At 37.9% G+C, this 19,139-nt stretch overlaps 1 protein-coding gene across 9 annotated transcripts in view; it reads right to left on the bottom strand.

The window, feature by feature from the left end:
* Positions 1-18,429, bottom strand: part of fam184a.L (family with sequence similarity 184 member A L homeolog) — a 92,386-nt gene extending 73,957 nt beyond the window's left edge. For 3 of the 9 annotated variants that reach the window (XM_041562252.1, XM_041562250.1, XM_041562251.1), the window contains exon 1: positions 7,327-7,712. In XM_041562252.1, coding sequence (XP_041418186.1) covers positions 7,327-7,506 — 180 coding nt within the window. In that variant the 5' untranslated portion in view covers positions 7,507-7,712. 9 annotated transcript variants of the gene reach the window in all.
* Positions 18,430-19,139: the final 710 nt, after the last annotated feature.

The raw sequence follows: 19,139 nt of genomic DNA, 5'->3' as shown, positions 1-19,139 counted from the left end.
CTGCGCAGTTTCAATGTAAATTATGAGTTTTATATTTTCTTATATTTTTACAAAATTTAAAGGAAAACTATATGTAAAAGCCTGCTCCATCTAAATAAACCATTTCAATAAAAATATATGGGTAATCGGAAATAGAAAGTTGCCATTTTAAGATCTGCCTTCTAGGATCATACGGATTATTGTTCACAAAACAAGCTAAGGGCACACATACATGTTAGGTCACATCAGCCAATTACTGGTCTTTTGCTTCAACATTTTTTCCTGTTACAGTTAGATCTGCAGTATTTCTGGTCAGGTGATCTCTGAGGGAGCACGTAGACCATCACAAAATGGTGGCTCAAGGCAAAAGATGTAAAATTGAAATATTTACTGATCTATATGTATTTCCGTTTGGTAAGATTCTTTAATAGGCCACTTAATATGACATAAACTGTAGGTTAACTATTCAATCTCACGGTATAGTTTTCCTTTAAGGGACAAGTCAAGTCATGTTCACTGGGGTATGCCAATGTGTTACGAACTGCCAGTGAATATAGCTGCTCACCTTAGATCCCTGTCAGTGCTCCTTTCAGTTGGAAAGTGCACTGGCCAGGAGAACTGGTCCACTGAATATGACTTGATATTTTATTTAATACTTAGCATTTTCTATATTAGGCTAGATCTACTGTAGATCCATTATGAAAATTAAACTGAGAATTTCCCTCAACATATGGCCATGCTTGGCAAAATTATGCCTTTTAAGTCATTTTTAAGGTTTTGTCATCCATCTGTCAATAAAATAAGAGCATTATGAAATAATAAATAAAATAAAATAAAGCATTATAATTTCTGCTGAACGTTAATGCACATATCCTGGTAATTTCCTGCTTCAATATCTAAATGTTGTTTTACTGAAATCACCATGAGAATTGCTAAGACACAAGACTCCCTGCTCCAGAGCTCATTTAATTGAAACATTAGGCCCTTAAGAGCTTATCAGCAGCAAGGAAACCATACCCATGTAATTTATTCAAGAGTAAACTGTCAAACTCAATCAGATCATCCCTTCTATGACAATGTTGTGAAGTGGAATATAAAATTCTATATTGCACATCTGTATGAAATCAGTACAGTAAAAACAACTAACCCTTTCAGTGTCAGAAGTCAGGCACTGATTTTGTTATACCTCTTAAAAAGGACAAGATGCGTGTTTGAATCAGCTGGAAGAGCTCTGCAGCAAAAGGGGTATGCTACACCTTTAGGGACCCTATAAACAGGCACTGAGTGTGCATATATTAAAAAGACATACAGAATACATAAACTGCATTTATACTCCCCTTTTTTTAAATGCAAGTGCTATTCTCTGCACTGTTGGTCTTGACTATATGCACCTCTGAATCCCCAATGGCTCGATATTCTAACATTAACAGGTCTGAGAAGTAAGAGTACAGAAGTGGCAAGTCATTGTAGCAATTGAAGAAGGAGAGCTGATTTCTGCAATGTTGATGCTATAGTCACCCAAGCAGCAAAAGGATATCATAGGAAATGCAGTATACCAGAAATACAGGTGCTATTACATTTAGAAATACCTTTAAAATCATTAAACATTTGCAAATAAAGTATACTGGAAAACTGTTTTTTAAATACATTTTCTTTCTTTTGCAAATAAATAAAATAAAAAAGTTGACAAGTTAGGTTATTTTTTTTATATTTAAAGGGATGGTTGTTTGGCGGATCCTTTTAGTGGTATGTGCAAACAACAGCAAATATACTGCCAGAATCTGAGCCAATTTCACAGAATCAGCTCTTTGGAATGTATTATATTGCTGCTTGGAGATACCTGTGGCTTAATGAGAGTTAAAGAAAGAAAAATAAACAGAGTACACAATAGTACTGTACCTAAAAAATATATAAATACTGTACCTGTACATAAAACTTGAAGCTCTGTGACAAAATGTTTGCAAAAATTATAAACTGTTCTATTAGAGGTAGTAAACCCAATGCAATGACACAGGAATATCAAAATGACAAAAGCCATCAAGTTCAAACCATCTAAATCAGGGGTAAGCAACCCGCGGCTCCGGAGCCTCGTGCGGCTCTTCATCCTGCTTGCTGCGGCTCTTGTCGTTCGTTGCCCTGTCCCCTTCCTTTTATTCAATAAAATTTTCATCATTGGGACCAGAGCAATGGGATTTGGTGTACAGGAAATTTTAAAAACTCATATTTCCTGCGCCGCCCCAGTGTTTCTGAACCAATGTGGGTGTGGTTGGGCAGCATGCCGCCCCCTAAAATCCTGCCACTCTAGGCCCGGGCCTTGTGGCCTCTCCACAAATCCGGGGCCTGCCGGTCTTGCCTGTCACGTCAACTATACAGCCCTCGCACCTGCTGGTGGCTTCTTGAGTGTGCGACCGCGGTGAGCTATCCGTTAGCTTACCGCGGTCGCACACTCGGGAAGCCACCAGCAGGTGCGAGGGCTGTATAGACGTCCCAGGGGTGACAGGCAAGACCGAGTCACAGCAAGATGATTCATCATGGTCCTTACCGCAGTTACTTGTTCCATTATACAGGCAAAAAAAATGTACAGAAGGCAAAGTTATACAATCAGTAAGAATAAAATCCTCTAAACCTGCCCATAAATAGCACTATGATGTAAAATGAATCCATGTCATTTACACTAGCATCTACCAAGGATGATGACATTGATGACATTGTTAAGAATTGAGTCTGCACTTAGAAAGGACATTTTTCCTATGGAAGTTTCAACTGATCTTTGTCGAGCTGGGGTGTATATAATTCAACAAAGTCTTACAGGGGATCTTTCATATGTTTATTGTGTATACGTATTTTTTGACACATTATGATTTATATATAAATAAATACATTTTTATAAAATTCACTCTACATTAAGGGGCTGGTTTATTCTTACCTCAGCTTGTGAAAAAAATCTAAAGTTCAGCACCTCAAACAAGCTGAACTTTTTATTTTCTTCAAAAGCTCACTTGGGAAATAAGCTGATGTAATTTGAGCAGTAAGCACAGATAAGTCCAGGGACTCATGCTTGGTTTTAGTAAATGATTGCTCGGCCAATTATAAATCTGCCCTAAGCCTCTTTGTATATTATTTATTTGATGAATATCTATGTATTTTCCATTTAGAAGCCTCCTGCATTAAGACCAGCATTCGCAAAAACAATTAATTTAATATAAATTACATTTTAAAATTGCACAATTGAGCAATAGCTGTATATTTAATAATTTACAAGGTTTTCCTTTCCCTTTAAGTTAACTGATTTGCTGAAGACAAGTCAATGTCAAATCATATATCTGCCTGGTGAGATGCCTCTAGGCACAATGCTGTGCATCCCTGTGCAGGATGTCAGCCCATACTGTAAAATCATCTGTCATGAAGGCACCTAGTTGTAATCATGCATAAAACAAACACACAGATGCAAAAGGAAGAATATATTTTATAAAAATGAAAAAACATAATGAAACTGTATTCCTTAACATACAGTCTTTTTCATTATTAATGTATGTTCAAAAATATGTATTTAGCATGATATTCTTTGCATGCATACTTACAGTAAGCATGCTTGCAGAATAGCTTGCAATCATATTGAATTAAACAAGATCACTGCCTCAGAGGGTCATAAGTTTGCTCTATCCCTCATTCTCACTCCATGACAGCTATGGGGTTAGGAGTAGGGAAAAGTAAACTGATTTGTGGGAATATTTTTCAATTTAAATGATAATACACATAACTGAGTAGAGGATTTTAAAAAGTCAGTTGGGCATATTCATCAAATATCAAACCGGGGAATCCCATTAAATAAATACAATCATGAACCTAAGAAAGTATTTTTGAACAACTATGATCAGGTGCACATACTTTATGGCACACTGTAAGCATTTCTTTGTAAGAATATATTTGTATGTATGCATGTTTAACTACAATATAGTTAAACATTTGTCTATATATATATATATATATATATATATATAGACAAATACAAGATTCCTCTGCACTCAACCCATTATCAATATATTTAAGACAGAGACATTTTGTGCATACTGCTACTGAAAAATGCCTTACCCTTTAAACAAAACAGGGATTGTTTGTCCATATATTGCAATATATTTAAGATGGCCAACTACGTCAAAGTCATCCCATATCTGGCCAGTCCTATGCTCAATTTTCATCTGATTCATTAAGAATTCTATGGTTTCATTATACATTTTATAAAAGGGACGAATACATTTTACCTGCAACTTACTTGCTGCTTTCAAAGTAAAACTCCCAAACTTGGCTGCCCTTTTATTAGACACCAGTGGGATCACCTGACTATAGTTGGAGAGGGTGGGAGCTACAACATGGAGCTGGTCACTGCTCCTGTAGAACTATTGTATGGACAAACAATCCCTGTTTTGTTTAAAGGGTAAGGCATTTTTCAGTTGCAGTATGCACAAAATGTCTCTGTCTTAAATATATTGATAATGGGTTGAGTGCAGAGGAATCTTGTATTTGTCTATATGTATTTTGTGGTCACACCCTCATTGCACCCCCGCCTAATGATTTTAAAAACTAGTGGTGAGCACAACCTTCCCTTGTTTGTTATATATATATATTATATGTAGGGACCCATGGAGCTGTACACTATATAAAATTACAATTTATAAAAATACACACAAGAAAGACAAGTAACATGATAAATACAATGCAATAAAAATACACAAAGTTCATATAAATATATAGGGCTTATAGGGTTGTTCACCTTTAAGATAACTTTTAGTATGATGTAGAGAGTGATATTCTGAAACAATTTGCAATTGGTTTTCATTTTTTATTATTGAAGGTGTTTGAGTTATTTAGCTTTTTATTCAGAACCTCTCCAATTTGCATCATAAGCAATCTGGTAACTAGGGTAAAAATTACCCTAGCAACCATGCATTTATTTGAATAAGAGACTGGAATATGAATAGGAGAGGGCCTGAATAGAAGTATCAGCAATAAAAAGTAACAATAACAATACATTTGTAGCCTTACAGAGCATTTGTTTTTAGAAGCGAGTCAGCGACTCAAAAGCTGCAAAGAGACAGAAGAAAAGGCAAATAACTATAAAATTATTAAAAATAAAATTTGCTCGAAGGATAGAAAGGCGGCACTCCGGTTAAATGAGAAAGGTGGTTTATTCCAACAGGTCACTGACCAACATCACCTGACGCATTTCGGGAGTAACTCCCTTAATCATAGGCTATATAAAAAATAAACGAAAATCAATTGAAAAGTTGCTTACAATTGGCCTTTATATAACATAATAAAAGTTATTTTAAAGATGAACCACCCCTTTAAGTGCCATGTGGTAATAAAGACATTAGGAAGGAGGTATGTGACTCGTAGAGCTTCCATTCTAAAGCTAGCCATAGACGCAAAGATCCGATCGTATGAATCAAGGATTCGTACGATATTCGGACCATGTGTGGAGAGTCCCGACATTTTTTCTCCTGCGGAGATTGGTCTTTTGGTCAATCGGACAGGTTAAAAAATTTCTGTCGGCTGTGGGTAATATCTCTGCATGTATTGCCGATCGTACGATTTTCAGAGTGAGACTGTCACTAGCTTTGTCGGACAGAACTATTGTACGATTGCAGAGGCAGAACATCAGCTGATCTGTTCTACTACTTCTGAATGGTAAGACTTTGATCTTTATGGTTTGTGGCAGTTCGGAAGATGGGAAAGTCCAATCGTACGTTGATCGGATCTTTGCATCTGTGGTCAGCTTACCGTAAGTGGGCGGATTCCATACAGGCATAAATTATAGAGGTGAAAGTGCACAAGGTAAATGCATTGCCCCTTAAAAGAGAACTAAACCCCCCTACAGTCAAAAGTCCCCACTGGCCCCCTCCCTGCTTTCCCTCTGCACAGTGCTACAGCAGAATATGTGTCCCCTCTAGGAATACTGACCCGCACCTACAGAACAGTGCAGCGGAGCACAGCTGTTTTTCTTATGGGGGGCCCTGACCACCAATTTTTTTTATTAACATGTGGGAACCCTAGCTACCAATGTTTTTTACTGGGTGGTGGACCTGTGGGGTGGAGCAGACCTGTAGGTGGGGCTTGCGGTGGGCGCAGCAAATTTTGTCGTATGGGGCCCTGCGATTTCTGATGGCGGCCCTGTGCGCAGTTGCACTGGGCCACGGTCAGTTGCATATAAAATCATATTCATTAAGGGGGTTATTTACTAAAATCCAAATTTATCTCATATTTTATTTAAAAAACACGTCCAAACTCCGAATTAATTGAATTGCAGAAAAACCAGATTTAAGAGGTTTATAGGCCAAACACAGTTAGTTCAATCAATTTTGACTGTATATGACACATCTTCCTCTGGCAACCACAATGACGCTGGAATTATGGGCAAACACTGCACTGAGGTAAATAACATGGTATTGAGCTCAAAATTGTGCTTGCAGTCATCAATGTCCCTACAGTTAACCATATATTTGCACTGCCAGCATACATTTTTTCCAGCATAAACAACATAAATATAAAACCATAAGCCTATCTGTACTAAACACTTTGAAAAACCCTGGGTAATAAACATGAGTATGAGTATGGAAGTGCTCTATGCATGTCTATGTTTGAACAACAGACTAAAATGTATTAAATGTCTCAATTATGTCTACCTATCAACATGCTGGGACTGGTCCAGTTTGTAGTTAGCATTCCAAAAAGGCAGCCAGGTGAATAAAGCTACTGATAACATCCTCCAATATCCTAGAAAGAAGTGGTATTGTGGGAGCTAAGGCAGCAATAAGAGCACAGAGTCTAAGAGGAAAACATCTTTCCAGTATTCCAGTTGAAGCTAAGATACAAATAAAAATATACATACATACATACATACATACATACATACATACATAAAGACAAAATGTTGGCTACAACTTTTTAGAGTTTATACTCTTCATAGTGCCATTGATAACAGATAACTATGGATTGAATTCCAATATAGAAATAAATAACTGAACAATCAAGGAAAATAAACAAATACCAAAGGATCTCATTCCTAATGGTTTAGGCTAAAGTGACCATGTTAAAATATTAATTTGCCAGGAAATTATTACTTGTTTTAAAGGTAACGCAGACTTCTCTTATAGAGTGAAAATATTCGTATTATGGCTAAAGTGATTCTGCCCAAGTTCTAAATGAAATGTACCAATATGACAGTATTCCCCTAAAAGGCTCAAAGGTAATTAGCATATGGTTCTGTCGAGCATTAAGATAGTCCCTATATAAATATATACACTAATATCCATTATTCTGCAATAAAGTGATGCCTAAGATTCATACCTTGGTCAGCTGTGCTATTTTTTTGCTCATCTTGAGGTGTAGTTCTGCAGTATACTCCATGCTCAGGCTGGCTTGATGTGCCATCACACCAGGAGAGGAGGGCATAAACTTGGCAGCCCCAACAGAAGCCCCTCCGCTGTAATAATTCTGTTGCTGCTGCCAGCTCATTCCAGTCGCCATCTTCACAGTTTTTAATCCCTCTCACCTCCCCCTAAAAATTAGTGAGGGGGTGGGAAATTAGTAATACTCCAGAGACAATAAATCACAAAGGAATATTAATTGAGAAAAAGCAATGAACTGATACGCAGCCTCAGGGTTGTGACTATGCGGAGTGACTGTGGTAAGCACTGCTCTCTCCCCCTCCTGTGTGTGTGTGTGTGTGTGTGTAGCATAGTCTGAGCAAGAGAATCCAATGAAAGAACAGAATGAAAGCGAGGGAGGGTGAGCAAGAGGAGAGGGATGTGTGTTTTTATACTAAATGCCAATATGTACACATTTTGCAACAACGTACTTTAAATAAATTGCAAGAAATATTAATTTTGCATTGCATTAGAAAACATGCCCTATTGCACAGTACTGCACTTTTATATTTAATAGTGGTGCAGCAATTACTGAATTCAGATTGAGATTCTGTCAAATTCCAACACTTTTTTTGCAGGATTCGGCTAAATATAAACCATTATTTGAGTGTTATTTGAGTGTCAAGCTCTGGGGTCAAGCTCTGGGCAACTGAACACAGAAATATTTTGTTTTTTTATAATTTTAAATGTACAATTTACTAGATTCAGGACAAATTAGGAAGCAGCAGGAGCTCATCTACATCTCCTGACTCTATAAACTGTTCCTGTTTTATCAGATGCGAGAAGTGTAGCATTCTCTAGGGTGAAAATATTTGTTAGATAACTTTGCGCCCTTAATGCTCTACCACTCACAACTCTGGGAAACCTAAATTACCCTTTACGTATTCAGAGCATCCCTTCTATTTATAATTCAGGCCCCATGCACCCTTGTGTGTGCATAAAGGTTGCCACCTGTACGGTATTGACCCAAACAGCCTTGGAAATACAAATAGGATGCTTTCTATTAGAAGACAACTCACACAACAATTTTGTCAGCACCTTTTAGGCAATAAACTTGACAGTGGTTTCAAGTCACATGATCGCCACATCCATCCACTTATCCAATACAGGGATGCACTGAATCCAGGATTCTGTTCGGGATTCCTCTGCCCGTCCGAACTGAATCGGAATCCTAATTTGTATATGGGCAGGGAGGGAAATCGCGTGACTTTTTGTGACAAAACAAGGAAGTAAAAAATGTTTTCCCCTTCCCACCCCTAATTTGCATATGCAAATTAGGATTCCGATTCCGTTTGGTATTTGGCCAAAACTTTTGCGAAGGATTCAGGGGTTCGGCCGAATCCAAAATAGTGGATTCGGTGCATCCCTAATCCAATACTCTTCCAATTGAGGGTACCACCAATGGAAATATCTTCTTAATAGCCTTTATTCACTTATGGGTTCTGACCACGTCACCATCAGCTTGATTAAAAAACCGGTATTGGTCTGCAACGTTGCTGGTGCCTGGGTCAAAACCCATAATTGAATAAAGGCTTTTAATAAGATATTTCCTTTGGTGGTGCTCTCAATTGGAAGTGTTTTTTTAAATAGCACATTTAAAGGGCTTGTTTACTCTTGAGTTAACTTTGAGGTATGATGTAGACAGTGATATTCTGAGAACATTTGCAACTGTTAACTTAGAAAGAAAATTGTATTTATTTTTTATAGCCTTTTAATTATTTAAAATTCTTCTGACTCTTTGCACCTTTCAAATGGGGGTCACTGACCCCATAATTGTTATTACTCATCTTTCTATTTGATGGCCACATTCGATGCTGAAAATTGCAAACTGAAGAGCTGCTGAATAAAAAGCTAAATAACTTAAAACCCACAAATCATAACAAATGAAAACCAGTTGCAAAAGTATTGCACTTTACATCATACTAAAAGTTACTCAAAGGTGAAAAAACCCTTTAAAATGTTTGATCATCTGTTGGTTGCTACTTTTAACCATGTGACAATATGACAACCAAGTGACAATATACTTATACATGGGCAACTGTTGTACTTTTGATCTTCCTGCTTCCTTATGTTAAAGTTATAACAAATAAATAAAACATACAAAAAATATATATTGTTATGTCTCTTTTATCCTTTTTACCCTTATTGACTTTGGTTATTAAACATTCATGTATATGAAACAACAACAAAAAAAACAATTATCTTTTTTGTGATATTTATTCTTCCCCAATGGATTTCATTGCAAAAAACAGCAGATATTGTAAATAAGTTTAGATTAACAAACATACTCCCTGAATCTGAAACAAAGCTAATTAAAATTAACAGCATTAGCTTAACAATTTACAGAAACCAGCATCCAAAAAGTCAATTGTGCATGTAGATTTGTACAAAATTTGTTGTGGATACCTCCACTTTTTAAGCACAAAAGTTTGTATTCATACATCTGTCATATGGGCAAATCTGTATTGCGGTTGTTGTTTTTCTGTGCCACAATTAATTTGGTTAATTATAGTTGGACGCTCTGAGGATACTTTTTGGGTATTTTGCCCAAATATCCCCTACAACTGAACTGCCCATACTCTGCATGCCTATAGCTATAATGGCCATAATTAGGATGCAGTACATGGTGGCACCACAGAGCATGGGGGGCTTGGAGCTGAGTGGATGTACTGGTGTGTTTGTGGTACCTTGAAATATGAGATACAACAGAAAGTTAAATAATGAGTTGTTATGTTGTGTGTAGATTATTGGCCTTGTGCATTGTTATTGGCCTTGTGTAGTGTTTCCTTGAAAGACTTATTGAGTGTGACAAAAATATCATATTTTACTTGCATTCTGACATTTTTATAGTTATACTGATGCTATACATAAATAGCGTATCTTCAATATTAAATGTCTTCAATTGTACCAGATGATATCGGTCTACCTTCCTTTATGGTTACGTTTACTTGGCACAGTGTTTTGTATTAGAGTGTTTCAAAGATTTTACACTTAATAAATCTCTTTTTTGAGTTTTAGAGAAATACAATTATTGAAAAAAATTAAATAGCATCACATTTTACAACAGGGAATACATAATATATTACAACGCAACTTTTATAACTGATTACATAATTAACCACTGTTATAAGATATTCATAGTTCATTATTCAAAAGATCTATGGGGATCAGTCATTTGCATAAAGGGTGGTGTTACTGGTGCTAAGCATGTATATGTATGGAGTATGTTACTGCTTCACTGTTTTTCTGATCCAAAGACAATGTCATTAGCTATTACATATTGATGCATTTCACAAAAAAAGCATCCTAGAAAGATCAATTATTATAATAAAAAATATGGCTCAATAAACTGAATAACCCATGGATAATTATTTTATAACATATACAGAAAAAAATAAACTAACTAACTAAACTAAGATGTCAAACAGTAGTAAATTAGTGTACAGTTGCCAATCACTGGGGTGACTAGTCACTAATTGAATGCAGGCAGAGAAAAATCAGATTCAAGCAGATCAGCTCCCCTCTGCCCCTTACTGTAAGTGCACTGACAGTCAGTGCTGGACTGTGCAAAAATCATCCCAGAAATACAAAAATCAAGTGCAAGAAAAGCAAAAGTATGCATTTTTGTAACAAAATCTGCTCCCTGTGTCAGGGTAATGCCGTGCCTGTCAGTGCACTTACAACAAGCGGCAGACAGGAGCAGCAATATGCCATTGGAAAGCCTTTTTCAGATATAAGATCTATTATCTGGAAACCTATTATCCAGAACGCTCCAAATCACGAGAAGGCCATCTCCCATTGTCTCCATTTTAAGCAAATGATTCACATTTTTGAAAAAAATATCTCCTTTTTCTCTGTAATAATAAAACAGAACCAGAAAATATGTTGGCATTTTGTAGCAAGATACAGGTTTCTAAATGCTTAAAAATTAAAAATAAAAATTGTCTGGCAATTCTGATCTGCAAGCAATGCTAACTGCCCACCTTTTATTGTTGCTAGATCCCACACTACATTATGAAGACCCCAGAAAATACATTCTGACAAATTCATAATGGAATCTACTCTAAACTACTAAATTGCAAAGCTTTGCTGAAATTTGTGGTTTTTATGACATTGTGTTTATTGCAATTTGTCATTCTCACACAATGTCTTACAGGAAAAGCCAAAACACCCTAAATATGAACAGTCTATTAAACAGTTAAATGTCCAATATCCATAGATGTAATAAACAATATGGATGTCAGCACTCTAAAACTAAAATATTGCTTATGAATTTTCATAGCTGGTGATACAATACCACTGCACACTGCATGTGTATTATTTGTCAAAAGCCCCCAGGAATTGGAAACTATTTATTTTTGGTAACTGCGCATTCTGATATCCAAAATAGAACTTTCTATAGCAAACTACAAAAAGCAAAGCTATATTAAAAACATGTTAAAGAACAGTAATGCAGGCAATTATTATCCAACACTGTGGTTATCTGTCAAAATAGCCTATCCACTAGTAAACTCCAAAAAACAATTTTTAAGTGAAAATTAGACAAAATGGTAAAATAAAGAAATAAAAAACTACATAAAGTTGTGTGACTGTAGGGGCTCATTTATAAACACTGGGGAAATTTTGCACCAGGGCAGTAACCTGTAGCAACCAGTGATTGACTGCCTTTTTCAGCCAGCTGCAGGTTGAACAATGAAAGCAACCATTTGATAGGTTGCCATGGGTTACTGCCCAGGTGCAAATTGCCCAGTGTGTATAAATGAGCCCCATGCATGTGTATATTTGTAGTGTGCAAAATAAAATTAAGTAAAAAGAGCTAACTTTAGTAAAATGTGTGTCACGCGCGTGTGTGTATGTAAAAGCGTGTAACCCTTTTACCCAGTTGGAGGGCTGCTAGCAGTGTTGGAGGGTCACAGTCTTCCTGCCCACAGCAGGAAGGGTGGGGGCTATGAAAGAGGTTGTATGAAGCTTTCCAAGCAGCAGACACAAGCAATGGTCATGTCGTTGGCAGGGCTGCCCTTTGTATGGCAGGAACAATTTATGCATTTTCTGTCATGTGCAAATCTTTGTGTCTGATTTCATTAAGGTTCTAAGATTTGCACATGACAGGGCAAGTATTGGGCAGAAATAAATTGGTGCTTTTGTGCTTGTATTTTTTGACTTTGCACCGCAACCCAATTGCTGTTTAACCATTTGCATGCCATGCAATATTAAATAATATCATTGAAGTATATAAATTTCTGGGATTTTGTTTGAATTATGGCATAGTTCGCTGCACAAAAATGGTTAATAAATACTGTACTTTCTGAATTCATCCCCAGCAGATTTTTTTTACCCCAAAAGCAGTAAATCAGGGGTGTCCAACCTTTTGGCTTCCCTGAGCCACATTGGAAAAAGAAAAATTGTCTGGGGCCACACATGAAATACACAAACACTTTTGATTTGTAAATAAAATACACAGAAAAGAACTACAATACCAGTTGGATAACCAGATGGAGCTATAAACTGGAATATGGGACACCTGGATATTAAACAGACTTATTATTAAATTATCACGTTTCCTCGGGAACTGAGTAGTGATGGGCGAATTTGCGCCGTTTCGCTTCGCCGAAAAATTCGTGAATTTCGCGCGAAATTCGCGAAACGGCGAAAAATTCGCGAAACGGCGCCGGCGTCTCGTTTTTGACGCCGGTGCCCGTTTTTCCGACGCCGGCGCCCGTTTTTTACGTCCGTTTTTCGGAAAAAAAATTTCTGACGCCGGCGAATTTTTTCCGCGAATTTTCGCGGGAGTTTCGCGAATTTATTCGCTGGCGGCGAATCGCGCAAATTCGCCGCGAATTCGCGCCTGGCGGATAAATTCGCCCATCACTAGAACTGAGCGTTTCAAGCTGGGCCACATTCATATCTATCCTGGGCCACAGGTTGAACACCCCTGCATTAAACCCTTCTATCCTACACTGCATCAGTACCACATAGGGTTGCCGCCTTTTCTGGAAAAAAATACCGGTCTTCCTATAATCTTGCCGTTTTTTCCTATTAATAACATTGGCATCAAGCTTAATTTTTACCGGCCAGGTGGCAACTCTAGTACCACAGTAAAACAAAGAACACTGAAGTAGAGTCCTGCAGCGTGTCAGGTACCTACGGGTAACCAGCAAAAAATGCGAGCACCCCCCGGAATGAGGGGAGGATTTTCAGGTGCGGTTTTAGATGCGGGTCTGCAGGTCAGGTTGTGGGTCTCATCTCAATTTCTTATCTTATGTAATATTGTCTATATTTTACTCCTTTTAAAATTTTACAAACCATGTTTCTGTCCCCCCCACTTTTGAATATGTCACTTCCTGTTTGCAGCAACTTTTCTTCCTGTTTAAAGTGGACGGCAGGTTGTGGGCCGGGTAGCGGATCAAAGTGGGTAAATATGCAGGTTGCGGTTCGGGTCGTGGGCTGCGGGTTCGGGTCTAAGAAATTGGTTCCGCACAGGACTCTACACTGAAGGGTACTAAAGTCCTCAGATAACTGATCCACAAAAATCACATAACATTTTTCTTCCAAAATCAGTTGTTTACAAAAACTAGACACTCCTATACTTTGTACAGAATGTCTTCTATACAGAATATAGCAGAACAAATTTTAGCTACACACACATTTACATTTTGTAACCCTTTAACAACTATTAATAAAAAATATAATAAAAGTATTAATCAGCCATCAATTTAATTTACATATGCAAGCACAAATAAAATAAATGGCTCTTTCTATTTTACAAAGCCCTTTTGAGTGCAATACTTTTTGGAACTTTTGCATAACTTTGGTTATTTAACCCTTTAACCGCCAAGCACGTACGGCGTACGTGCTGGCGGCTCAGGGCTCAGGCTGCCAAGAATGCACCCCGTAAGTTCTCCTGCAGCTGAGCCCTTTTCTCTGCATCTGCAGCTTTTGCCGCCTCTGCAGAGAGTCAGCAGGGAAGACAGCCCCCTGGGCAACGTGGCTAGAGGGCTGTCAAGTCGGATCTGCGACGCAATTGTCGCAAATCCGACTTCAAAGTAGCAGATGCGCAATGTAAGCACTGCTGCTGCTTTCCTTACCTCCTCCACGTCGCACAACCGCCCACTCACTTCCTGCTGCGCATTTACTCTGCTGACATGCTGCCTTGGAGTCCACCTTCAGTTTCTGCGATCCTCCTGCTTCAAAAACGGTAAGTGCATGTTTTTTACATTCTTACCTGCACTTACACATACTTACAGTACATTTATACACACACATTTTAGTAAAGATTGGTATTTTTTATTTTTTTATTTTAGCACAGCCTTTTGTACACTTATTTACACTTATTTACATGAATTTGCACACTCAGACAACTTTTAGAAGTGCAAAAATATGTATACACAAAAACTCACAAACAGGTGTTTGTTTGTTTTTTTTACTTATTCATTGTACCGTTTGTTTTGCCTAAAAACATGTTATTTTGACAGGGTGACTATTGGATAATCGTTTTCGGACACTAATTATACTGTCGGATCAATTATTTTGTTATTTCATTGATTTACACTATTTTTGTGGTTTTATTGCAATTTTATCCCTGCATTATTGTTCCTTGTGTATCTTTAGTATAGTTTTGCTCTTTGGTGCTTTGGTATAGAAAGATTTATTTTACGTAGTTTAATTCGCCAGAATATATGCTTTCCAAAAATATATAGTTTTCTGAGGGTCTTACGGCACATAACGCAAAGTTGGGGCTATCTTTTCTGCAGCTTAGTTGGCAAGTGTGAAAATTCATATGCATGTTTTTCATTTGGAGTCCGTAGACGCCACATACTTTGGTAAATCTATGCATATTGGGCATCAAACTATTCAGTAGACCTCTGACGTCCATATTTAGGGTGATTTTTCTTTGTACGTAAAACATTGTGTGCGATAAATGTGGCAAACTGCAACAATTTTAGCCGCTTTTCAGAAATGTTGTAAAGACCTCTACGTTTAGAAAAGCTTTGCAGTTGGCTAGTTTGGTGTAGAAAGACGTCTTTATCTTTGTTGGATTCGTCAGAATGTGTACTTTCCAAAAATATATGTTTTTGGGGGGTCTTTGCTGTTAGGAGGTCTTGAGGCACATAATATGAAGTCAAGGGTCTATGTCCACAGAAGGCGAATCAGCAGCAGAGAAAAATCATATGCACTATTTTCATTTGAGGTCGGCACATGCCAGCTGCCTTCGCATATCTATGCATATTGGGCATCAAACTGTTCAGTAGACCCTTGGCATCAGTATTTATGGTGTTTTACAATTGTATGTAAGAAATTGAGTGAGATAAATGTGGCCAACTGCAATATTTTTAGGCAATTTTCAGAAATGTAAAAACTGTTGCTTTTATCGCCAAATTTAGGAAAGGCTTGCGACTTGGTACTTTGGAGTACAAAGACATGCATATCTAATTTGGATTCGCGGGAATGTGTACTTTCCGGAAATATATGGTTTTCTGGGGTGAATGTACTTTTTTCTACCTTTGCTCCCCCCCCAAAACTATGTGTATGTGTTGATTTTGCAGTACCTGAAATGACAGACCATATGGGGGTCTTCCTTTTGGGGCCCCTATATGCCACGTGCTTGGGTACACCTATACATATTGGGCATCAAACTGTTCAGAGGACCCTAGGCTTTCATATTTGGGGTGATTTCAGATACCTAAAAGTATGTGGGTGATACGATGCTGCAGGGTAGAAATTTTGAGGTGATTTTTCGAATGTCACCAAAATCACCAAATTATAGAATGGTTTGCAGCTTGGAACTTTGGAGTACAAAGATATGCATACCCAATTTAGATTCGTGGGAATGTGTACTTTCCGAAAATATATGGTTTTCTGGGGTCAACTTACTTTTTTCTACCTTTTCCCCCCCAAAACTATGTGTATGTGTTGATTTTGCAGTACCTGAAATGACAGACCATATGGGGGTCATTCTTTTGGGGCCACTATATGCCACGTTCTTGGGTACACCTATACATATTGGGCATCAAACTATTCAGAGGATCCCAGGCTTTCATATTTGGGGTGATTTCTCTTGATACCTAAAAGAATATGGGCAATTTGATGCTGCAGGATAGAAATTTTGAGGTGATTTTTGGAAATGTCACCAAAATCACCAAATTTAGGAATGGTTTGCGGCTTGGTACTTTGGAGTAGAAAGACATGCATACCCAATTTGGATTCAGGGGAATGTGTACTTTCTGAAAATATATGGTTTTCTGGGGTGAACTTACTTTTTTCTACCTTTGCCGCCTCCCAAAACAATGTAAATGTGTTGATTTTGTAGTACCTGAAATGGCAGAACATATGGGGTGTCTTCATTTTGGGGCCCTTATATGCCACGTGCTTGGGTACACCTATACATATTGGGCATCAAACTGTTCAGGGGACCCCAGGCTTTCATATTTGGGTGATTTATATTGATACATAATAGTATGTTGGAAATACAGTGTTGCAGGTTGGAAGTTTTGAAATGGCACCAAAATTGCCAAATTTAGGAAGGGTTTGGGGCTTAGTGCTTTGGAGTAGAAAGACATGCATACCCAATTTGGATTCTGGGGAATGGGTACTTTCCGAAAATATATGGTTTTCTGGGGTGAATGTACTTTTTTCTAATTCCCCCCCCCAAAACTATGTAAATATGTTGATTTTACAGTATCTGGAATTACAGAACTGATAGCTCAAACGAGGTGTCTACATTTTAGGGCCCCTATATACCACATGCTTAGGTAAACCTATACATATCAGGCATCAAACTGTTCAGTGGACCCTGGGCTTTCATATTTGGGATGTTTTACATTGATACCTAATAATGTGTGGGAGATATGATGCTGTAGAGTGGAAGCTTTGAGGTCATTTTTCAAAAAATTCACCAATTTCTATAAAACTTTATAACTTTAGGAAACAATTGCAACTTGGTAGTTTGGAGTACAAAGATATATTTACCCATTTTTGATTCACCAGAACCTGTTCTTTCTAATAATGGGTAGTTTTCTAGGGTAAACCTACTGTTAGCGGAATGTTTGGCCTTGAAATCAGAAGTATGCTGTTTGGGGAGCGGTGCTTTGGAAATTTGGTAGTGTACTGCTTGTAGATTTTGATCTATACAAGTGAGAAATCTCCATAAAAGTATATATATTTGGTATTGCCGCGTTCAGGAAACATAGACCTTTCTAAATTGGCTGTGTTCTCGTACATAAAATAAATGATGTTTCTGATATATGTGATTGTTCTTTGTGAAACATGATTTTTTTCATTTTATTAGACACTTAGAAGCCTATTTTTTTTTTTACAGAAGTAGAATTACACCAAAATTCTTGCATATTTTGAAAGTTCAGGTTGTCCTGAATAAAACAATATTTTGTTTTCCTGGGTAAACTAAAAGACCACCCCAGGAAAGGCCCTTAAAGTGAAAGAGTGCAAAATATCTAAAAACTGCTTGGCAGTAGATGTTTGCATCTAGGACAAAATGGCTGGCAGGGAAAGGGTTAAGCAGCCAAAAATGTATATTTCCAGAGCAGGGTGCTCCCTTTGGAAGTATCCATACAATAAAATACATTCATATTCAGAGTATACAAAGTTTAGAAAAAGAACATATAAATGTCTGGCCCCCTATGCAAAGTTCCATATGTATGAGTGTAGTTGTAGAGTTTCACTGGAAATGCTCGTCTGGTTCCTGGTCAGAACACACAAGTGATTTCCATGGCATCCCTGCAGCTACACCACAGCACAGCAGGAGGGACACTGACAGTTCCTGGCTCACACAATGCACATATTATACGACAGTAATAGTACAGTACAAGTACATACAAATGGAAGGTGTGAAATAACCTATAGATTATACAAATCCAAAAAGATGGCATGCTCATAGTAAATAGCCATTTACCTTGGTTGTGTGTTCGCTGCCTTGTTGCTAGGGGAGTCTGACTCGGTCTCTAGGAATCATTTGGCAACGCCCCCTGCTTGGGGACGTCACATCCTAGCGTAACCCGATCCCTAGAGCTGCACGGCTGCCTACAGGAGAACAGTGTCTCTTATTTCAGAGGCAGGTGAAGTGAAGCAGGATGAGCCTGTGAAATGTTGCTGCTCTATTGTCGTGGCAAATTTGGGCTTCGGGGGATGTGGTGTTAGTAGTGCAGGCCAATAAAAAATGGCAATGGCTCAAAGGTAGCTGGAGAATTTCTACACGTGCTTTGGTGAGGGGCGGGAAATTAACCCCTGTCCAGTGTTTCCTCGCTCTGAAACGAACAAGCTATGGTGACAGGGCAGCTCACATGGAAACTGTAAGGAAGTATACGCAGTCTTAGCTGACTGAAAATATGCACAATTATGCCATAATGGAGTTACAGATCTTATTGCTGCTTACCTACCTCTCTCCTGATAACACTGCAGCTCTCTGCCAGGTTTCTCCCTGAAACTTTTGTCTCCCGAGCTTCAAAGTATTTTGAATTTCTGCGGTATAGAGTGCCATTAAGTAAAACAAGCACTGGAGAGTGAGTCCCCAATATCAAGGGTACCAAAATGCAAATAGATATCTACACACGAGTTCTGCACTTCACAAAATTGTATAATAAAAGCTTTATTACAACAAAATATGCAGACCCTACAGCCTGGTTGTACATGGTCACATTTTATTTGTCGAACAATATCGATTGTATGTTTTAATGCCACTATATTAAAGTAGGGGAAATAACTAAGACAATGTTCTGACCC

This window comes from Xenopus laevis, chromosome 5L (genome assembly GCF_017654675.1).
Source record: "Xenopus laevis strain J_2021 chromosome 5L, Xenopus_laevis_v10.1, whole genome shotgun sequence".
NCBI classification, from domain to species: Eukaryota; Metazoa; Chordata; class Amphibia; order Anura; family Pipidae; genus Xenopus; species Xenopus laevis.
Note: the sequence above shows the minus strand (reverse complement) of the source record. Positions and strands in the feature narration are given on the sequence as shown.